This window comes from Rhipicephalus sanguineus, chromosome 11 (genome assembly GCF_013339695.2).
Source record: "Rhipicephalus sanguineus isolate Rsan-2018 chromosome 11, BIME_Rsan_1.4, whole genome shotgun sequence".
Taxonomy (NCBI): Eukaryota; Metazoa; Arthropoda; class Arachnida; order Ixodida; family Ixodidae; genus Rhipicephalus; species Rhipicephalus sanguineus.
The window spans coordinates 14876254-14898663 of NC_051186.1; the positions used below are offsets into that span (position 1 = coordinate 14876254).

At 46.9% G+C, this 22410-nt stretch overlaps 1 protein-coding gene across 1 annotated transcript in view; it reads left to right on the forward strand.

Moving 5' to 3' along the window:
* The window catches only part of LOC119373188 (sulfotransferase ssu-1), an 87789-nt gene extending 76538 nt beyond the window's left edge, over positions 1-11251 (forward strand). The window contains exon 5 of the mRNA XM_049420359.1: positions 11122-11251. Coding sequence (XP_049276316.1) covers positions 11122-11208 — 87 coding nt within the window. The 3' untranslated portion in view covers positions 11209-11251. The remainder of the gene's footprint in view (positions 1-11121) is intronic.
* Positions 11252-22410: the final 11159 nt, after the last annotated feature.

Here is a 22410-nt window from a genome sequence, read left to right on the forward strand (position 1 = left end):
TGGGGTGGAGCACATTCGACAGGCACTCGCAAATCAGTAACAGCAGTTTGCCAGGATTGCTCAAGATAAAAGTATGTAAAAGCTGGATCTTACCGGCACTTACCTACGGGGCCGAAATCTGGAGGCTTATGAAAAGCGTTCAACGTAGATTAAGGATGACGCAGTGAGCCATGAAAAGGAACATAGTAGATGTAACGTTAAAAGACAAGAAGACAGCTGGGTAAGTCGGGAAACAAACGACTGTTAAGGCATCAGGAGGGCATGTAGAGCGAAAGCAAGATAACCACTGGTCATTAAGAATGACAGACTGGATTTGAATGAAGGCAAGCGCGCCAGAGGGTGAGAGAAGGCTAGGTGGGCAGTTGAATTAAGAAGTTTGCGAGGATAACGTGGCCGTAGCAAGCGGAGGACCGGGTTAATTGGAGAAAATAATTGAAGAAACCTGGCAGAGGCTGTTGCCATGCAGTGGGCGTAGTCAGGCTGATGGTGATGATGAGGTGTATTCACGTACGGATACATACCACCACGGCGCAGGTACCTGTACATCACCCGCAACCCGTTCGACTGCTGCGTATCCTACTACTACCACACGAAGCACATGCCAGCCTATTGTTTCGAACAAGGCACCTTCGACGACTTCTTCGAGCTGTTCGTCACGGGTGACGTCGAGTTTGGCGACTACTTCGATCACCTGCTGCCTTGGTACGCACACCGGTCGGACCCCAACGTGTTGCTCCTGACCTACGAGGAGCTCAAGGGAGACACGGCGGCCGTGGTCGTCAAGATCGCCGGATTTCTCGGTGACGAGTATGCCGCGAGACTGCGCCGAGAACCGGTGCTGCTGGGTCGCATCTTGGAGGTCGCGACGCTGGACAACATGAAGAAGGTCTTCAACTCTTGGAAGTGCCCCATCACAAAGGAGGTCTGTGTGTATGTTATATCTCTATGGTTAGCATGTATAGAGCTTATTCCGCCGTTATATTTAATCGAAACAGTTAATGTATTAACGCAAATTAAAAAGATTAGATATGTTCAGACTCAGAAAGTTTTCTTTTGTGACTCCACTTTCGTAAGCTTTGTTTCTCTGTGCAGCACGCACAAACGATCAAGTGTTTTTCTTTGCTGCTTTCTTTCTTCTTTTGCGCCGCCACCTCAGCGCTTCACTTCACTTTAAACAGCTCACATTGGAGTTATTACATAGTGGGTGAGGAGTGCAACTGTGAATTTTTTTCAGTTAGTGGCCGCATATGTTGTATAAAAGATATCAGCTTCTAGATTACCACGACTGCGTTTTCTGTGTTTTTTGTTATTTTTGTATGGATGTGCATTAAATATGTTACCGAGGAACTGTTTTATCTCCTAAGTGACCGTCTAACTTTTGCAAATGGTAAAAGTCTTCTTTCGCACAAGGTAACAAACTGCTACTTTGTTACTTCTCATTGTTGCGTTTGAATCAGAGTTGCTAGATGCTACCCAGCTAACAAGCAAATAATCATCACAAAAGAAGAAGCCCCAAAGAAGTGGAAATTTAATGATAATTTCCATTCTTGAAAATATTTTTTAATTAGAATAAAAAAGGCCACTCAAATATGAAGAGAAGTTGAAAAAGTCTGTTTAATTATTTTGTACTGCGAGAATAATGGCAACTATGAACGAAAGTATATATTTACTTTTTAACACTGCCACAAGGGCATCCTCCATTCGGTTGAATACACGTTTGCCAGAGCATGATTAACGTTACTTGCCGATTCCTCTCACGTATGTTTCACTTCAACACTCAACTACTCAAAGCCATCGACAAACGCGCTATTGGTGAAAGTGATGATCCCTAAAATAAGTATAATTGCTGAAAAAATGCAAATAGGCCAAAAAACGCGTAGTTGAATGTTTATTGTACATTGATGTATGAAAGCTTGCACAATGCTTATTGGTGTTTGGCAGTTATAGCACTGTTTGACACGGATGCGCCCACGTTGACGCATAATGGCACATCTCCACCCCGACGACTAACGCCAAAGATCGTAATTTAACCCTTGTGGCAACTGAAGTAGTTAACACACAACTGGACACAGCATTTTTTGAATCCCGAGCAAAGAAGGCATCAACAAACACATAGCATTGGTAATCAATATGCACTCATTCAAAGCGTTTTTCTTTTGGGAGTGAAACGCCAAAGAGTGCGCTCTCCAGTAATAGGGTAACCTACGCCTCTGCTCATGTGATGCCACACAGCGCTTCAGGAACGCGGGATGCAGAGTTCGTAGCTTTAGCTGTGAACGTGGGAAAGCGTTCCACGTCCCGCTGCACTGAAAGCTGAAACTACCGTAGCGCTCACTGTCGGCGCTCGTTAGCGTCATGATGCAGTACTTCACTTCACCGACCCCAGACGGCGAAACCGCCCACCGCCAACCATGGTCAGTGTGAAAGGAGAAGGTGCGAGACGTATAAGGCGCATTTGTGAAGCATCATGCATGAGCGTCGGTAGCGCAGTGCGTGGCAGAGCGCCCGGCTCCTATTGTCGCGGACCGAAAGGTCGTTGGCTGGACACCCAGGTCACGCAAAATAACGAAGCTTTTTCTCCTGGTTTTTCTTTGTGATCTGTTCTTGTGTATTTTGCCGACATCACATCCGCGACGGAAGTGAAGTCAGTGAAGTCTTGGCGGTCCCCGGCATAAAACGCCTTCGTGTTAAATGTTGAGATTCCACGAGTAGCTGGACCGAAATCCGGGTTGGTTTGAGAAGGAGGATGAATTAGTATCCAGTTGTGATGTGGTGCGTGTAGGAACGTAAAAAGAATTGATGAACGACAACATCGAAATAAGAAGAAAGCTGCTGTGACACCGGGATTTAAACCACGGGAAGAAAACAAAAGAGAAGAGGAGCGATGTGAGAAACTCGTGTCGCGAGCATCTGGAGAAAAAAAAACAGCAGGGCCGCATGAGAAGCAAGAGGAAAGGCTACAGAACGGCGGAGGAAGCAGCCATGCGGAGAGGAAATCCTGGCTCCTGTCGATGCTTTATGTCCTCGAGCTTATTGCTGTAAATGGTTGGCGCAACTTTGTGGGCAGCCCAACACTGCACCTAAACGTCAATGATCCAGCGGTGTACCGACGGCACTCGTTCGCAACACACCGCCTGGCCACCTGACTCTGCGTGGAACTTCTAGCACCGAGCTAACAACTTAGAAGCGTCGCTTCTGCGATGCTCCTGGTTTCCACAACGAGGTGCTAACCGTGATGCGCGCACATCGACTTTTCCCGCTTCTTTCCTACTAATTGTCAAGTGTTCAAATAACGCCTCTTTACTTATTGTGTATTACGCGAGTGTTGTGTTGTATATCGTGTATCAAGCGGGTGTTGTAATAATTTATACAATGTATATGTGTGCGGGTGTGACAGGAAAAGTGTGCTTCGTCCTAACTTCTTACATGTAATTCACGAGTAGGAGCCTGCTGCGGTGGGTACTGTGCATCGTCTCAATGGCGTCCGCGACAGGACGAGGCCGTTTGTGAACAGACAATTCAAGGCACGAAAATATGTAGCGTCTGAAGAATATAGATCAGATGGGCGAGTGCATGGGGCTTCAGAAGGAGGATCTTAGAGCTTGGGTGGATGAGCAGATCACTATAGAGCGTGAAAGGCGTGCTGTCGAAAGGCACAAAGAAATATCAATGCTGGCAGAGCAATTACGGATTGGGAGAGCTTAACATCAAAGGCATATGGGTGTTCTCAAAGAGGATATCGCGATTATTCAAGCGCAAGCTAGCCTCATGACTTCTGGCAGTTTCATGCTTATGAATGGAGTGGATGATGGCGCTCCTGTCTACTCCTTATTTCCTGTAACTAGGAGTTTAGTGACCGAAGAAGGACCTAAGGCGCTTATTCGTTGTTCGTCTAACCAACAAACACTCCAAGTTGTCAGTGGTCAGAAAATACACGAACTAAACACGCTCACTGTTGATGCGGTTGTCGGGCCGAATCTTAACCCTTTAATGCCTGAATTATGAAAGCGCCGAAGAAAAAAATTTGTTTTTTATTTTTCACCTTTAAATTGCAACCTTAACTTAAATCAGCAGTTGTATTATCCAAAATGCAACGTTAATGCATACTTTTAGGTATGTCGCGAATTCGCGACAACCGGCACTTAAGCCAATAGTAGCTCAATATGTTCAATGCAACGCAAGTATGGCATCACTGCATCAATGAAGCGGATCTCTTCAGGGCGACGTAACTTGGCGTCGTTATTGTTGTTAAATGCAAGCTTGATTTTATTTCCTCCTACCAATCACGTGACATCGTGTCGACCACCCTGTGTGCCCTAGACTCCGCCGCCCAGTATCGCCGACTTCTTGGGAGCCGACAGAATGACATGAAGGTGACGGCACCGAGAAATAGATCTAGCTCACCACGAGACAGAGCCAGTCCTTTGTTCGGATTTTTCTGCGTCGCAAACAGATTGCTCTGCTGAACGATGTGTTCCGTGAAGGTGTCATAAAAATTGCTTGAAATATTCAATAGGAGCTCGGACAGTGTCACATTGAGGATGAGCGGTTTTCTAGTGTGGCACTTCCCGCTGTTCGTGACAGTCTTTTTTTCCACCGCACTGCATGTTTTGCAGAGGCACTAGGTTGGCTGGTCTACCACATCTTCGTCTTCATCCTCACTGCTCGATGAAGACACTCGTGCTTGTGCATGGGCGTCGATATCGCCGTCTTTGCTGTCATTGAGACAGCTGTCGTCATTTTTATCTTCAGGTGGCAAGCGCATGCGAAGCCTTTTTTCCCATAAAATGAGCGGAAGTCCATCATGAACTTGTCATACCGGCAGTCATCACTGACTGACTCAAATGCCGGATGTCGCGAATTCGCGACATACCACAGAAGCGAGGATCGCGCAGGAAATCACGTACTTCAAAACAACGTGACATGTCGTGTGCAACCTCTTGTATGCGAGCACATCGAAAAAAATTTTATAGGAGATGGAACTTACGTTCTCGCGCAGAAAACAACGAAGAAGTGAGAGCTGTTGCACGTGCTTTGCGCTCTCCGGCAACTGATACATAACACTAGGTTCCAGCTTGCAATACCTTATATGCAATGGCGCTAGATGTCTCGTGCTGAAAGCTACGTTCGCCGCAAATACGTGACAGCCGCCGGTGAAGGCATCAACGCGTTTCGTCTGTTATTTAATCGGCGTTTTTCGGTATGTCGCGAATTCGCGACAACCGGCAGTAAAGGGTTAAACAAAAATATGGGAATAGGTTCTCAGAAGAAAAACGCTACGCGCGTTGTGTCTTCCCTCTCGCCCGGCAGTTAATTCTCAAAGGGCGAGCGGGGAACGCCGTTCGACAGCCAGGCGAGCGTCGGAGAGCCATTTTTCGATATGGATGGATGCTATGAGCGAAGCTTGGGTTAAAGCCACCACCTCGCGGTGTGTTAAACGAAATTACACTTCTATTGGCAACGTGCCGAATGGGACGGTCGCAGCAACGGCGCGTTTTTTTATTTTGTTTTTCTGCCTGGTGGCACACATGTCACCACCCCGGTCATCCATCCATCCATCCATGCCAGAGCACTGTGAGAGGGAAGTGTGACAGATAAAAGGCGCCTTCATACAGCCTCCGTTAGGCGTTTGGCGGTAGCTCAGTGGGCTAAACGCCCGCCAGCCATCGTCGCGGACCGAGAGGTCATGGGTTCGGCTCCTGTCGACGGAACTTTTTCTTATAGCTTTCTTTCTTTGCCGTTTCATGGCGTTCATTTTGCTGACCTATTTTCGTGACGGAAACACACGAAAATCTTGGTGGACCCCGGCATATCTAACACTTCGTGTTAAAAGAATGACCCGTTTCTGCAAATGGACAATGCAGTCAAGTTGAAGATATCCACGAGTCATTGAAAATTCCCGAAAGAACCATGCTTCAATCCAACATAAAAAAACCAGTCTGTACCGATCTATCAGTAGCAAGCGGCTATCAGGTTAGGAATGTTAACCATTGCATGTTTACGATGACAGAAGAGTCACGCGTTTTTTCTAACTGCACCACATTTAAAAATCGGTGGTGTCAAGCGCGAACGCGGCAGCGCTCTTTCCGAAGAAACTTGTTATGCGTCTCGTGACTACATAACAGACAAGCCTCTTGGTGTAAAGATGACTAGCTCTGACTTATGGCGCAGCTTCGGTCCCTGCCGACGGCAAGTTATCTTTTCGTCCCCTTTACTTTCATCACATTTATATCCCAGTTATCACAAGTAACATTTCCTATACTTTCCTTGGCAGTACTGTCTGTTAATTCTAATTAGTATTGTGTCTAACAAAGAAAAATCGAAGCCCTCAAAGGTAATCTTCTTTCTTTCATTCATAGCTATGACTAGAGTACGCTTTCATATTGAAACAGCGCAAAAGACGTAGGACACAGAAAGACTAGGCAGCGCAAAAGACGTAGGACACAGAAAGACTAGACAACTTGTCTAGTCTTTCTGTGTCCTACGTCTTTTGCACTGTTTCAATATGAACGCAAACCAACTAGCCCAACTCTCCCTTTTGCTAGAGTACGCTTTTTCACGAACCGGAATGAACGCAAGGAAGTGGGCTTATAACTGCCACCTCTTCAATCAGAAAAATTCCAAAACATGTTTCCCTTTGGAACCATCCCAGGACTATGAAAGATGCACTGCTGAAGCTCAAAACGTTTCAGTTGGCTACCGCCTGTCTAGTATGCTTAAAGAACATCTCTTTAGAAACCTCTGGTATGTCGTTTTGGGATCGTACACCGCGAGAACCGCAAGTTGTTGATTATAGGCCAAGGTTTACGATTATAAGGCTATGTTGGGACGCAATACCATGATGTCGCTCATTAGCCCGGTAGCTTATCTCTGTGGATCGACCTGTAGTGAAGGATATTTCATAAACTGCTTCATGTGACCTGCAAGGTAAATGTAAATGGTAGCGAAGCTTCCATAGAAGCCCATACGTTCAGAAAATGGCTGCTCATCAGCTGCTCATGGGGCTTGGCGCCATCTGTGTGAGGAGGGAACACTTCCGGCGGAACAAAAAATAAAGCGGATGTGACGCAATATCCGGTAAAAAAGTGACGTCATTTTGTTGGCACTAGCGCGAAATTTGACCTCAAAATATTTTTCCTAGGCCCCTGATCACTAAGGACTCGCGCTACAGCGAGCCGGCAAGCCCTTGGCGAATGCGCTTGAAGCCAACGCTAGCTAAACTAGTATCGACCCGTGAATAAACAGCCGTGTTTAAGTGTACCGTCGTGGAATTCGCCTTGGTTTTACCAGGAAACTTTATTCTCTGAGCTTTTATTCTGCGTTCGTGTGATCTTCCACAGCGTGAATAACGTAGGCAGCAGCGTACATCTCATATTTGCAGCGTTGCTTATTTGCTTCGCACATGCGCAGGGGACTTAAAGAGCGCATTGCATGCGTGCTTCAGTTCTAACGAGAAGAAATGACGCCTGGTCACGCCAAAATAATGATATTTCAGTTTTATTCAATGGTCACAATAAAGCAATTTAACACACCCTACACAATGAGCAACAAATGTCATAAGTACAAAAGGTGCGTACACTACGTGCACTATGTTTTGCCTTTTGTTCCGATAAATTAACCTTACGTGTAACGTATCAAGACATGCGAATTGTAGCGATCGTAGCGCGACAGATAACTTAGCGATCTGCTCACCGATAACCGGAAATATAGTAGGCACCGCATGTTCACGAAGGAAACCGGGCAGCAGGAATACTGATCCATGAAAATCCAGCAAGCACACTACTCCGAACCGTTGCCCCGGTGTCTTATCTAGAAGAGAGGGCTCGCCAGGCGTACGCGTGTTGCTATTGCATCCTTGGAACACCACATCGTTTCCGCTAGTACCGAGGAAAGCGTTCGGCGTGAAATGTTAGCCGCCTCGTGCCGTTGTCCGTTGAACACCGTAGCCAACACGTTCACCAATGATAGAAACGCACATCGCAACTTCGCGCACACAAAAATCAAATTCTCACCACAATAATTCACAGCACGCATGCAAGTGCGAAACACCAGCACACCTGAGGGGGTGTGTCGCCGCAGGACGAACTTTACGCGCGCCTTTCCGAACACTACAAGGACTGCGTCGCAGAGCAATGGCATGTGTCATTCTTTAGAGGGCACTAATAAGAAGATTTTTGATAATGCATATACATTTTCATGAATTCTTTGTACACTGGATCTAAATAAATGTTATTCTGAAATAAATCTCGGTCATAAAATATCCATATTATTTTGTTGTTGAATGAAATTAGGTTTTTTGTTATTAGTGTTTGTTCCCACCACACCTAGTCGCGCTTCAATCTCTACTCCCATAACTCCCCATGCTGATGTCGCTGACAATAGGATCTGCACCGCTTTTCGCCCGAAGCTTCGCGACCTATTTGGATAGACCTTGTGAGCTGTGTATGTCTATCGCACGTGAACTTTTAAAGACGATAGTCTTAAAGACGATAGTCTTTGTTGGGGAACTTAAACGCAGAAATTTTGGTCTGTCTGTCTGTCTTTCTGTTTGTCGGCACGTCACTCGATTCAGCCACCCGGCCAAAGTTGAACCACTTGCCCAAGGGCCAGCCATCTTGAACGGCTGACTAGGTTCATACTTGTGTACATTGTTGATCAAAAAGCAAACATTACGCATATCTGAGGCGCAACATCACTAGGTAAGTATTAGGTGGCGTGTTCCTTTAATAGAAAATACATTACGTAATTCTAGAAACCCCAGTTTCATAAGCTGCGCTGAAAATGCGACTGCGCTGAAACTTGCCTTCCTCCGTGCCCTCTGCACGAGCTCATTGTTGTGTTTCGGTTTCGGTTCAGTATTGCACTGTACGAATGCCATGGGGCGCCACTCTGGCATTCCTGTTTTACTCAGGCGACGTGTAAATAAGAGAGTTTGTGGAGAGTACTCGTTGAGTGAAGACGTTTCTTCTGCTTCGGCGCTTCACGCCAAACAGCGTGTTCGGGCTGGCTGGCGTCCCCGCCGGTCGCGTTGGTCACCGCCGGTCTTCGCCTGCTGCTGCGCCGGGACTACCAGCCCGCAACACAGCACTCATGTTTCCCGACGTATTGCCAGATGGCGTCCATATCTCACGCAGCGCCTCTTCTATCGTCTTTAGACGACATTTGCAGCGAAGCACGCAGATACGCGGCCAATTTTTTACAAATGACTGTCGCGCACGTTGCTGCATTTTTTTTCCTAAAAAAATAACTCTTGAAGGCGGCCTTTGTGATCATGTGCGCGAGCGGTGTAGAGACAGTAGAAGAAGACGACTACGAAGATGAGCCTCTGCATCTGCTGCACGTGGCGCAAGGGAGACTCAACCAATGAGCGCCATCCACGGTGTTTCGGAAGAGGAGACTCCGTAGAAGAACGGCGGAGCACGATAGACGTGGTGGGGAGAAGACGGTGCCCAGGGGGCGGGAGTAGCGGCCAGCCGTGTTGAAGGTCGCTGCAGGCTCCCATATGGCACCACGTCAAGCTTCAAGCTTGTTCCGGTGCGTGGTGTTTGCAGATCGTCGCAAGTAGGGAGCCTACATGACCGGCCGGCCGGTAATGTAGGCTCCCTAGTCGCAAGTAGTGTGCTTCGGCGTATGCGCCCCCCTAGCGGACAAAACGCGCATCAAGCCACCCTAGTCGCAAGGACGCGCGATCCAAGCGCACCTGCGTCTCCACGAAAGTAGACCGAGCTTTGGCTGGCGAACGCCGCCGTAAGGGCGCCCGGCCATTGCCCTCCACCGGGTCCGACATCTACCGCTGCGTCTGCTGTCCTCGCTTCTGCAATTCCACCGCATCAGCTGCCATCGCCACCCGCAATTGTGAGCCTGTCCCCTACGGCGTCTGTGCCTGTTTCCACAGGACGGTGAAACTCTTTCCTTGAAGATTTGTCGCCCTTTATTATGCACGTATTATTTCGCTTTGTTTGCTCTTGTGCTATCTTCATTGTCCTTGCGCTCTGTAAATATGTGTTCGCCTTTTTCGTAAACGAACGGCTTCGTCTTTTTTTTTCGATGACTGTTACGTCATCGCTTTTTCTCACAAAAACGAAGCGTCTTACCTTCGTGACGCCTAACAAGAAGATGGTGTCGAGTACCAGCATGAATAGCACTTCTGCACGCAGGTGACACCCAACAGCAATGGCTTTGCCAGGTGGGAGTAAATTGTATATTCTATAAGTTTGCACACTTAGAATGTTGGCGAGATAGGATGATAATTGGACGGATCCGCCAGGATTCGGCCACTGGAACTAAGCTGCGTCAAAATGATTTGTAGGGCTCAGCTGGATATCACTTTTGTTCCTTCCAGGATATTACCGGATACGTTGTCGCCATAAATATACACATGCTAAATGTAAAACAGTTTTGGAAGAGAGGGGAGGGTTGAGGCCCCCAAACCACCCCCATGGCCTCGCCACTGATTGGTACCTAGGACGCCCGAATGTTCAACGCTGCCTACAAAAGCTGCATTAGCTGCATTGTAAAATACATATTAAAATGTCCTGAAAAGCTAGCTACCATGTGCAACGCCGTTATAATGTCACCAGAATGTTCCTATGGGCCTCAACAACATGCAACCACTTTCCCATTCAGTCACGCTGGAGCGTCGCTTGCGCATCTCTCAAAATCCCTGTGTGTGTGTGTAGCAGAATAATAGAGTAAAAAGATTTGTCTCTTACAGATATGTCACACAGTAAGTGGCTCGTTTTGATTAAAGCATTTTATTTGGGTCGGATTTTGCTGCTCAAAAATGAATTAATTGCAGCGTATGAACGATGTCACATTACTTTGCGACAAAATATAGAGTTTGAGTATAATCAATATATATGATTTGAATGCAGAACTTTACAATAAGTCACACTACTCAATTCAGTGAATCTCAGTGGCAAATATTAAGGTAGTGAGAATTTGATGCAATTTTTACTGTCTTCTTTTAAAAATACATTTTAGCACAAAGCGGAGAGCGCCAAAGCCCAAGATTTCCCAGCGGGAACGAGCCTGGAGGAACTGATCCAAAGGCCCATGACGGGCGCGTTTGTCCGCAAGGGCACCGTGGGCGACTGGAAGGGACACTTCTCCCCAGTGCAGGTGCAGAGGATGCTGGAACGCATCAAAGTCAAGACGGCGGGGAGTGATGTCATGGAACTGTGGAAGGAATACGACATTCCTCGATGACATATAAAGGTAACAGGTCCCGAAAGTGTAATAAACATTGCTTCCTCTTGAATCTGTTGCTTCTTTTTTACAGTGGCTCGCGCTGTGTGGTTCGTGATCGTCATTGGGCTTCGAAAGGCTCGATGTTGTAATGAAATAAGGTCTAAAGGTCAATTTGAAATGTCGCATGTATGGATGGTCACGCGCAGGTGAACGATGACGAAAGCGAAGTTACACGAGGTGAATTTCTTGTCAAATGTCGATGCCTCGTGATTTACCGGGAGCCCACAGAAACAATGATGAAGCTTCTGTGGCTTCCTGAGCACTTGGAACACGCCTATATTCGAGGGCGACTGCAAGTTTTCGGTAGGCTCAAGTCAATATCAACAGAAAGATGGAAAGTAGCAGACATGGAGCAAATGCGGACGCTTAATCGTGGTGTTTTGTCCCTTGCTAATGGAATCCGCGTAGGCGATAGTCCCCGAATTCTTGCTGTCTGTGGAGTGCAAAGCGTCGTACTGATTTCTGACCGCCCACCACTCTGCCTTCGCTGCAGTAAAGTTGGACATATCCCTCGAAACTGCAGGACTCGTGGCTGCGATGACTGTCGGCGCTTCGGTCATTCAGCCGAGGACCGTGTCGGGACCTACGCTAACAAACTACGACAGCGTACGCAACAAGCAGATGATAACCCACGAGAGCATCTTATGGATGCCACAGTGGTTCTGAATGCAACAGGCGATCTACACTCCATCCACTACAAATTCTGCTGACTTCAGCAAAGAGGATCATAAGATGCAAGGAAATTGTTATATCGACGCCATGTGTTGTGTAGGCGAGAGCAGATTAAGAAGAGGATGAAGAGAGCGCGCCGGCCTAGTTATTAACTTATTGCGTTGCACGCGACAGGCGCAGCTTAGTTTTCTGGTCACGCGAAAGGGCGCAACGAAAAGCCTAAAGAGCTTCGATGTTCAAAAACAGAGAGAAGGGGAGATTAGAAAGAAAGAGTGGGAGAAAGAAAGCGAAAAATGAAGATAAACAAAAAAGGCCACCAAGCTTCGCTGTTCCTTCGGGCTTGGCACCAATATAGTGGGAAGCTACCTTAACTTTCGTTGTTTTGTTTTCTTTTTTTTTGCGTGCCAAGGTCAAACAGCACAACACTTATACTGCATATGAACTTCACTTGTCGTACCATACAGCAACTTCCCGTTTTTACAGCATAAGCTGTTATGGGCTCACAACGGGAGCTGAATTTGGCGGCGTAGTTCTCCGCCGCAGCTATCGCGCACATTTATAAAAGAGGAAAACAGAGTTTGAAGCGAATTCGAACCCAGGCTTTGTGCGTAGCAAAGCAAAAATTCACAGAAATGAACCTATGCAAGCGTCATCTATGACGAGGAAACTCATTCATAAATGTAATATTGCGTGGAACATGAGTTGAATCGCAGCAAGCGTTGCACCATGCGAATGGCGTAGCGGGTGGGTGGTTTAAAGCTTCCCACCCATTACAAAGGGCTCGGCCTCAATTCTTCATCATCCTCATCATGATCCAGCACCGCAACAGCGAAGTGTGCCGGTACGTAGGTGCGCATATCACCTTAGAAACGCGTAGTGTGTCTTTCGCTGCTTCGCAAAATGCGATGGTTTATCGCGTAGTGGATACTTTCAACTGTACTTGCAGTAGGCAGAGAATTTACAACGGCCTCAACGAAAAACTCTCCGCAAGGTTACGGTGTGACTGTGCTGCGCGTTTTAAGGCAAAAGCATTAGATGCCTCATCAAACGTGAAAATTGACTTTCGGCGTCCCTCGGCGTCAACACAAGCGATGCAAAATAATCAGCATTTTATTATAACGTCACAATGACGTCACAGATCGCCAAATTTGAGACGTCGTCATGACGTCAATATGACGTCACATATGATGACGTCACCAGATGACATCGTCGCTTGGTCAAAGGTGGGCCGATCACGGAGGCAGTGCAAAAGCAGGTCAGGTGCAGAAAGCATGCAAATGCCTCCAATCAAAACCACGTTAAGTGGAGAAAGCTTTCGATTGGGGGGGTCAATACATTGACTGAGGAAAAAAGAAGCAGATGGCTTTCACCTTCGAGTCATCTTTGGCGAATCCATAAGGGACCCTGTCAGTTATTTGCGAAGGCCTGGCGTTTCCATAATTTACTTTGATCTATTTTTGACGCATGCGTGTATACGTCACTAGGAAGATAACTATGGCATAAAGCTTATAACCACGGGTCGTAGCCCTCTCGCGAATAGACGTGCAGAAGACGTAGCGGGCATTGTGTTTACGTAAGGTGATTCGCGTAAACGCAAGTAAGCTCAAAATAAGCGTACATCTACAATACGAAGTGGTATTTAATCAGAAGCGTCGCGAGGCGAACAAGGTGGGAGCGACGAGACGGCTGACGTCACTTGCGCACGGCTGCTGGGATTCCAAAGCACGTGCTTGGCGCGTAAACTGAAGCGATCGGCCAAGGTCACAGGTGCGCTCGCTACCGTCAAGTTCAGTGATCGTGCAAGGTCGATCCAAATAGATCGCGAAGCTTTGGGCGAAACGCGGTTCAGAACGAACTGCCGGCGACATGAGCAGGCGGCAATTATGGGTGCTGCGATTGAAGCGCGACTAGGTGTGGAGTGAACGAACACCAGTAGCGAAAAACCAAGTTTTATTCTAGGGCGAAGGCATCTTTGCGTTTTACATATAAAATTTGTTTCCCGAACAATACTATGCAGGTGCAATGTGCAATGAATTTATGACAATGTTTCATCATTACGAAAAACATTTTCCTTAGTGCCCTCTGAAGAGAGCTAGGCGCACGCAATTTTTATTCAGTGGAGTCGTTGCGGTGAATGGAAATGCGCGCTCGTAAAGTTCGTCTGCAGGGACACGCTCCATCACGTGTTTTAGTGTTTCGCACTCTCATGCCTTCTCTGGATTATTGTGGTGAGAATTTAATTTTTTGCTGTGCGCGGAGGTGTGAGGTGCGTTTCATCATTGGTGAACGTGTTGAGTACGGCGTCCAATGGGCAACCGGACAATGCGGATAACATTTCATGCCGAACACATGACTCGGTACCCGCGGATACGATGTGGTGTTCAAGGGCGCAATAGCAACACACGTACGCCTTGCAACCCATCTCTGCTAGCGAAGACACCGGGGCAACGTTTCGGAGTGGTGTGCTCGCAAGATTTTCACGAATCAGTATTCATGTCGCCCGGTTTCTTTTGTGAACACGCAGTGCCTACTATTATTCCTGTTATCCTTGAGCAGATCGCGATGTTATCTATCACGCTGCAATTGGCATACCTGCGCGAAATGAATGCAGTATGGCAGGTTTTGTGTTTTGTCTTACGCGGAGTTGGTGACGTTTACTTAATCGTCAAACGCGAGGTGAGCAGCAGAATGATGAGAAGAAAGGTCGATTGGATTAGAAAAAGAGAGGTTTATTGGGGTTGTGAAGCACAACATAAAAATGCGTTTGCCAGGAAATGTACGTGTAGAGCTTTTTTTGTATGCGACGAATCACAGGTGCGAGGCGGCGGTTAGCTGGGACAGGTCAGCGAACAAAGAATTTTTATATAGCGTCCGTGCACGCCCTTCACCATGCTCATTGGGCACTTCGCGGCGTGTCAAGCTTCCTAGCACTCGCCACTGTTGATTCGCGTACACAGGCTGCGGCAAGCGTGAGTTTGTTTTTCTATCCTAATACGAGGCAATTTTTTGACGAACCAAAGTTACTTTCTATCTATCTATCTATCTATCTATCTATCTATCTATCTATCTATCTATCTATCTATCTATCTATCTATCTATCTATCTGTCTGTCTGTCTGTCTGTCTGTCTGTCTGTCTGTCTGTCTGTCTGTCTGTCTGTCTGTCTGTCTGTCTGTCTGTCTATCTATCTATCTATCTATCTATCTATCTATCTATCTATCTATCTATCTATCTATCTATCTATCTATCTATCTATCTGTCTATCTATCTATCTATCTATCTATCTATCTATCTATCTATCTATCTATCTATCTATCTATCTATCTATCTATCTATCTATCTATGACGTGATGACAAAGAACGACACTGGGGCAGGGCGCGCGGAGAGCTGATCGAGGCAGAGGAAGAAGAGGGACGGATTAGAACAGCTTGCCCGAGGAACGGGTGTTGTCTCTGTCTGGTTCTTTACACTATCTATCTATCTATCTATCTATCTATCTATCTATCTATCTATCTATCTATCTATCTATCTATCTATCTATCTATCTATCTATCTATCTATCTACGCCTTGGTGCTCTCGCGGTGGTCGTTTCATTAACTTGGCATATACCAACAATGGCGTTGCATGACATGGGCGTGTGGCGAACATGAATGATAGAACATGTCACAAAGAGCATGGCGTACATTTTGTGTACTTCACGACAAGGCGTCAACACGATGCCACGGGGGTCGTTTCATTGCATTGTTATGTATACCATAATGTGCCTCGCACGACGTGGATGAATGACAAACGTGATCGACAGGTCATGCAAGAAAGTTCATGGCATGCATGCCATCTATATCATGGCATGAATGGCGCAAACGACATGATAGACAACTCGTGAAGCCGTATGTTATTAACATGATCTACGGGGTGTCCCAGCTAACTCTAGCCAGAGTTTAATAAAAGTATACCGACGCGCACTATGACAACGCGACTATTTTGTTGCTAATGCACGGAGTAAGTCACAGTCACAGCAAAAAAGGTGGGCCAGAAACTCCGATGACAAAGTTTTAGATCCAGTAGCAAAGCGTCAGATTAGACAGTTTCTAACTTTCAATCTATTAAGCAATAATGTTTTTCCGCTGACTACAGATGCCCGCGAAATACGAAAATTACCACTTGACGTGCCCGCTTGCGCGCCTTTTTAGGCACACCAAAACGGCACGTCAGCCTTGCACCCAGTGTTGACATGCCACGGCATCACCAGGATGGCAGCGATGCTACAAGCTACGCTAATGACAGCAACAGTTTGCAAAGGTAGTCAACAGTGTGAACGTCCGTTCACACGCGGGCGCACGTCATCGTGAGTTCCAGACAACACGTCGAAATATCTCTGCTCAAATTTCTGGTCTGTAACTCTCTCCATCATCACATTTGGCATGGTAAGTGCTGCTAGAAAGATGCCTGTCGTTCGGAAAAGCGTTCATTCCAGGCTTGTTCTTTATGTTTGAGCTCCCGAAATCTTAGTTTCCGAGATAAAACGAAAATGGGGCGGTGGTATCAGGCTGACCAGGTGTCGCCAATGCGATTTTCGTCACATGAGTGCGTGGTCTCCAAGATTACATACCAGTCAACTCCACGCAGAATACTATTGCGATAGCAGCTACATGGACACTTCACGCGCATTTTTGACATTGCCGTCGCCGTGATGTTCTGTATAAAGTTTAAATCGATAACATCACCCCGCGCGTCGTGTGTTCTTTACGCGAATGAAAGCGCGTGAGGACTGCCAACGACCGCGGCTGAAGTGAAGAGAAAACGCTCCTACCGACCTCCTCGCCCGAAAGGCGCGTGGAAGGCTGTCTGAGGAAAGGCTGCGCGTCTCTGGCAGGAACTGCTTATTTTGACCTGCCAGGCGTGATCGCAAGTGGTGGCGCGCCGTGTCTTGTACAGGAATCGACAGACGGCCGATACATTTGCACGTGTTCTGTTGCCACTGCTCGTTTTGCGATGAAGTGATAGACAGCACGAATGCCGCGTCGCTCGTTGCAGCAGCCTCGTTTCCTTGCGCCAGGGTTTTGTTGAGTTACGCGAGGTCGCATGCTAGAAGAGTGAGCTGCCAGCCTTACTTTGTATAACAATCCAATCCGCCTTTTTCGCGACGTCCCGGCGCATGCTCTCTCCCCCAGCAGAAAGGTCGCAAACGTCTAGTCATCTCGGAGGCTTTGCTTCTGGCAACAGCGGTTGTCCCGGCCCCTACCGAACCCCTATCAAAACGGCAGAGGGCAGCACAGGAAAATGAAAGAGGTGGATTTGTTGCTACCGCATTCATTGCTTCGCCCTTGCGGCAAAACTGTAATTTTTAACAGCGGAGCTATTTTAGGTCGGCCCTTTGCCGTCCGGCGTCACGCAGGAGGGGAGCCATGTCACGTGATCAGGAGAGGAGCGTATCAGATCGGCTGCGCCACGCCGGTCACGTGACCAGCGGGCCAGGGAGGAGCGGACTCCGCACGCTCCTTCCGCGAGAGCGCGCCAGGGGAGGGCGATGGACCGCACTGTCCGAGCGACAGCGGGAGCTCCCACGATAGCGGCAGCGCCGATGTCGAGCGGCGATCCCCGCGCTTCGAGGGCAGGAAGCGCAAGCCAGGCGGCAGCGGAGGGAAGTCACCAACCCAGAGGTTTTAGAGAAGGACTCGTAAAGGAAACGAAGCCGACCACGGCGAAACACACTACAGAAACAAAACACTGGGAATCACCGCAAAACAGAGAAAAATACCGAATGAACGACCACAGCGCCGCTGTTTCTTCAGATTTCACTTTGTGGGACTGGGTTGAGTTTCTTATCACGGAAACAGTGACGTGGTTTTAGGACGCACCGACATCGTGAGTAGCAGTTACTAGTAGAATTGCCATCAGAAATGCGTAAACATAGTATAAAATGTGACTTTGAAAGGTACCCTCGTGTGAAGGCAACTGTGTTACGATCGATGTAACGTAAAAGGCCTACACTTTAAAAAAATTAAAACCAGTTCCACGCCTCTGAAATCTGAGTAAACAGCGGAGCTTACAAGCAAGCTCCACCACCTGGCAAACGCAGATTCAGTTCTTCATCTTTCTTCGTTCTTAATATCTTTGTATATTGCCCTCTCTCCTCCTTTCCCTCCTCCTAACCTTCACATCACTCCTTCTCACCAGCAATCCTCTTCCCACCCCTTGCTATGCTATACTGTATATAGCCATTAGGGGTGTGCGAATAGTGAATTTTACAACCGAATCGAATACGAATCGAATATTACTCGAATAGTTTTCGAATAGCAAGGGTATCAGTTTCGAAGAAGCCCTAGAATGGCAATGTGAGCATTTTCGAAAGCACCCAAGGATTTCGCAATTTAATCGAAGCTATTAAATGTCCAGAAGCTTTAACGAAGGGACATCACGATTACTTTTAACCGATAAAAGAATACCACGCATATGTAAACTTAGGCAAGCTCGTATACAGCAGCAACTAGAGCCTTACAAATATTTTTTTTTAACTGCAGGTTGGAATACAGCAGTGACTACAGTATTCAAGGTGGCACTTTGTCAAGCGCTTTTAAATAAAACTGATATATAAATATCAAATAATATTCACGAGTCAACATGATCGTGAATGTCACGATGAGGATAGCGAACTGACGACTCTGCCACTTCAGCGACACTGGAGTTTCAAGCAAAAACGCCTTCATCCTTTGATAAATATAGCGTCGATAGTCGCGTAAAAGCTCGGGCTCGATTAATCCTGGTAATTCGATGATTAAAACAACAAGCGTTACCCTTCTGTGTTTCAACGTTTCGTTCCTTTCAGGCTTTTTCAACGGTGCGTATTACTCGAGAAGTATTCGGAAAAAAAATTCGGTATTTCTAACTTGCCGTATTCAATTTGATTAAATAATCGAATATAGAACGCTATTAAATGCGAAGCATTTCTTAGCGAACCTCAGGCACTTTGGCCGTTTCTATCTACGTATCTATCTATCCATCTAGCCGCCTACGTCTGGGCGCTCTCCTGGTCGTCTCCATAACTTGTAATATACCAAAATTGGCACAGCAGAGGATCCGTGTATGACGAACACGATTCACTTGTCATGACATGAATGACGCCAAATACCTGCCGCGTACGTCATGAAACCCTTTCTCTCAGTCACGTGTGGCACATACCCGTAAGCCAGAGTTAACGTTATTCGGGTATGTGCCGTAGGTGATATAGAGTCTCAACCAATACAGTAACCGCGAACACACATTGACACGCATGCAAAGAGATAATAGTTATAATTGTTGTGGTTTTATGTCTCAAAACCACGATATGATTATGAGAGACGCCGTAGCGAAGGGCTCCCGAAATTTTGACCATCGGGTATTATCTAACATGTACCGAGATCGCACAGAACACGGGCATCTAGCATTTTGCCTCCATCGAAATGAAACAGCCATAGCCGGGATCGAACCTGTGACCTTCGGGTCAGCAGCCGAGCACCTTAACCGCTACGCCACCGCGGCGGACGCAAGAAAAGCAAGGAAACTGAAGGCAGAACACTCCTGGAAGACGCTCAACTACCATCCACTCGTCCACTCGTTCTTGCGTAATCCACATCGTCCACGTTGCGGACCACGTGGACTACGCAAAAACCGGAGTCAATGCTTCCTACAATAAACCTGCTGAGAGAACCAGGTCTCTCATCATTACCGGTGACTTCAACATTGATTTATCAAGATCTAACAACGCTTGGTCCTTATACTACGTGAAAGATGGATTGGATGTGAAGAGAGCATCAAAACACCTCGCTACCACGTCCACGACAGGAGGCATCATGAATCATCTCATCGTAAGAGGCATCCAGAATTTCCACCAGCTGCACTATACCTCGCACTTCACTACAGTTAGACTCCTCATTGCCGATCACGAACGGATCCCATTAACAAGTCCGGTCCAGCTCCTCGTGCTGAGTGATCACGGTGACAATGACATTGTTCAAGAACTGCCAAGAACCCCTTCTACACATAAACACGGGTTAATGAAACGTGCGTGTTCTCCGTCATAACGGACAAGTATAAGCATAACTGTAACTGTGACTGCAACATACATGCAGTGCGCCTGCGCGTGAAGCTCGGCTGTGTATATATCAGTGGCGTAGCCAGGGGTGGGCGGGGGGGGGGGGGGGCACACCGGGCCCGTGCCCCCTGCCCCCGAAATTTCTTTTTGCCATGGTATATAGAGCTCAAAATGACACTCGATCACATTTGCCTGCTCGACCCCCACTTCAGATCGAGGAGGTGCCCCCCAACCCCCGAAAAAAATGTCTGCCTACGCCCCTGGTACATATCTAGGGAAACTTTCTTGAAGCTTAGTTACGAGTAATGCCTGTCCTGTGCATCTGTGTTCCTTCTTTGTCTTAATTTGTTCGGATTCGCGCTATCCAGTATTGAAGAATATAAGCACTACATATCAGCTTACCGCGTCTGGTGTTGGTAACACCCATGTTGCTGTTACCATCGTTACGCATCTGTAAACAACTGATTATATAATACATATGCGACTCTTCAACATATGAGTGTGCGTATACCACTTCCATATTTCTCTAGCGTCATTCCGTAACGTTTCGGTCAATGTGAAAAATTACGCCACAGTCACCATCTCGCTTATGCTTCGCGTAACATCGATTCCCACGGTGCGTGGGATCTGCCGAATTTTTTTTATTCATTATTCAAGATTTTCGAATATTCATACCCCTAATAGCTATGCTATGTTTTACCCTCTCACCTCCTCCTTTCCCTCCTCTCAACCTTCAACAGTCCGCCTCACTCTCGCTTCCCTTTGCCATTCTGTTGCTAAACTATACTATACAAGCTATGCCATGCTTTACCTCTCCCCATTCCTTTTCTTCCTCCTAACCCTCACATCATTCCCCCTCACACCCACTTCCCTTTCCCACCCCTTACTGTACTATCGTATGCAATCCTATGCTATGCCCTTTGCTAAACTATACTATACAAAGCTATGCCATGCTTTACCTCTTCACCCTTACTTCTTTTCTCACCCCATTGCTATACTATATTATGCATTGTTATGCAATGCTCTTGCTAAACTATACAGTACAGTTGTTTGGACTTGAGCTTCCTGGCCCGGCTTCTTAACAGGAAACAGCGTGAACAAACGGGGCAAGACCGACAGACAGGACTTGGCGCTGCCTGTTTGTCTTTCAAAGAGGACAACGCCAATTCCTGTGTTAGCTAGACGTATGCTATACAAGGCTATGCCATGGTTTACCCTCTCCCCTCCTCTTTTGCTTCCTCCTCACTCTCACAATTCCCTTTCCCACTCTCCTTGCTATACAAAACTACGCATGGCTATGCTATGCTAGAAGCTGCTTGGCACATACCCGCCGTCGTTTCAGTTTTCTGAAACGACGGTCGGCACAACATCAAGCCTAAGCAGCTGCACTGCTAAAGAAGTAGTAGTAACCGGCTAACTCCGTGTAGTAACTGCTTCTCAAATATGTTACTATGCAGTTATTAACGGCAAGGGTAGTAACTGTTACTACCCCTAGCCGTTGCTAACTAGTAACCGGTAGTAACCGTTTCTAACGTGTTGATTTTTTCACATTATTCGCCCATTGTTAATAGCGGTGAAATTTACAAAGTCAACACTACAACAAGATCGTCGGGTAATTATGCACGGAACGTCATGAATGAAAAGAGCTCACATATGTAACAACCTACTACGTGACCCGTACTTCATAAACGACTCCTGAAGCATTTATAGGCGTACCTTCGGGGGGCACAGCTGGTACCAGCGAGGGCGAATAATTAAAGATAGGTATAGTTCTATGCCCTACTATACATCATTATGTGTATTTGGGGATGTAGCACAACACTGTTGATCAACCGTAATGAAAAGAATGGAACGCATCTCCACGAAATGAATGATGACGAGTGGGCCTAAGGTGCATAACGTCCTAAAGTCCATAATTTCTACGTTGTAGTCGCCGACTAGTATAAAGAGTTTGTGCTTGTAGGGGTTTTATATTGTTCCGTCACAATTATGATTGATATTAGTCTATTGTTAAACCTTTTTTAGGGGATTTTACACGGTCTTGTGCCGTGAGCACGGACACCACACAACGGACAAGCCTAGACCTTAAGGCGCTTCGCCCCTAAAAAAGAAATGTCGTGTCTATTTTTCATAAACTGTCCCAACAAGACGTTATATAGAACGGCCATAGAAAGGCGCTATACTTACTAACGTAGCCTCGAAGCACTTGAATTGATCCCCGTGCTAGTTAATGGGCCGGAAAACTAATATTAATAGTTTCTGGGCTTTTACGTGCCTAAACCGCTACACACAGGGTGCACTAAAGGCTCTCCTCAACTGGTCTGCGCCGCCACACGAACCGTTCCGCTGGACTCTGACAGCAATGACTCGTAGTGAAGGCCGCGAAAAGGCCGTAATTGACGCACATGACACTTCA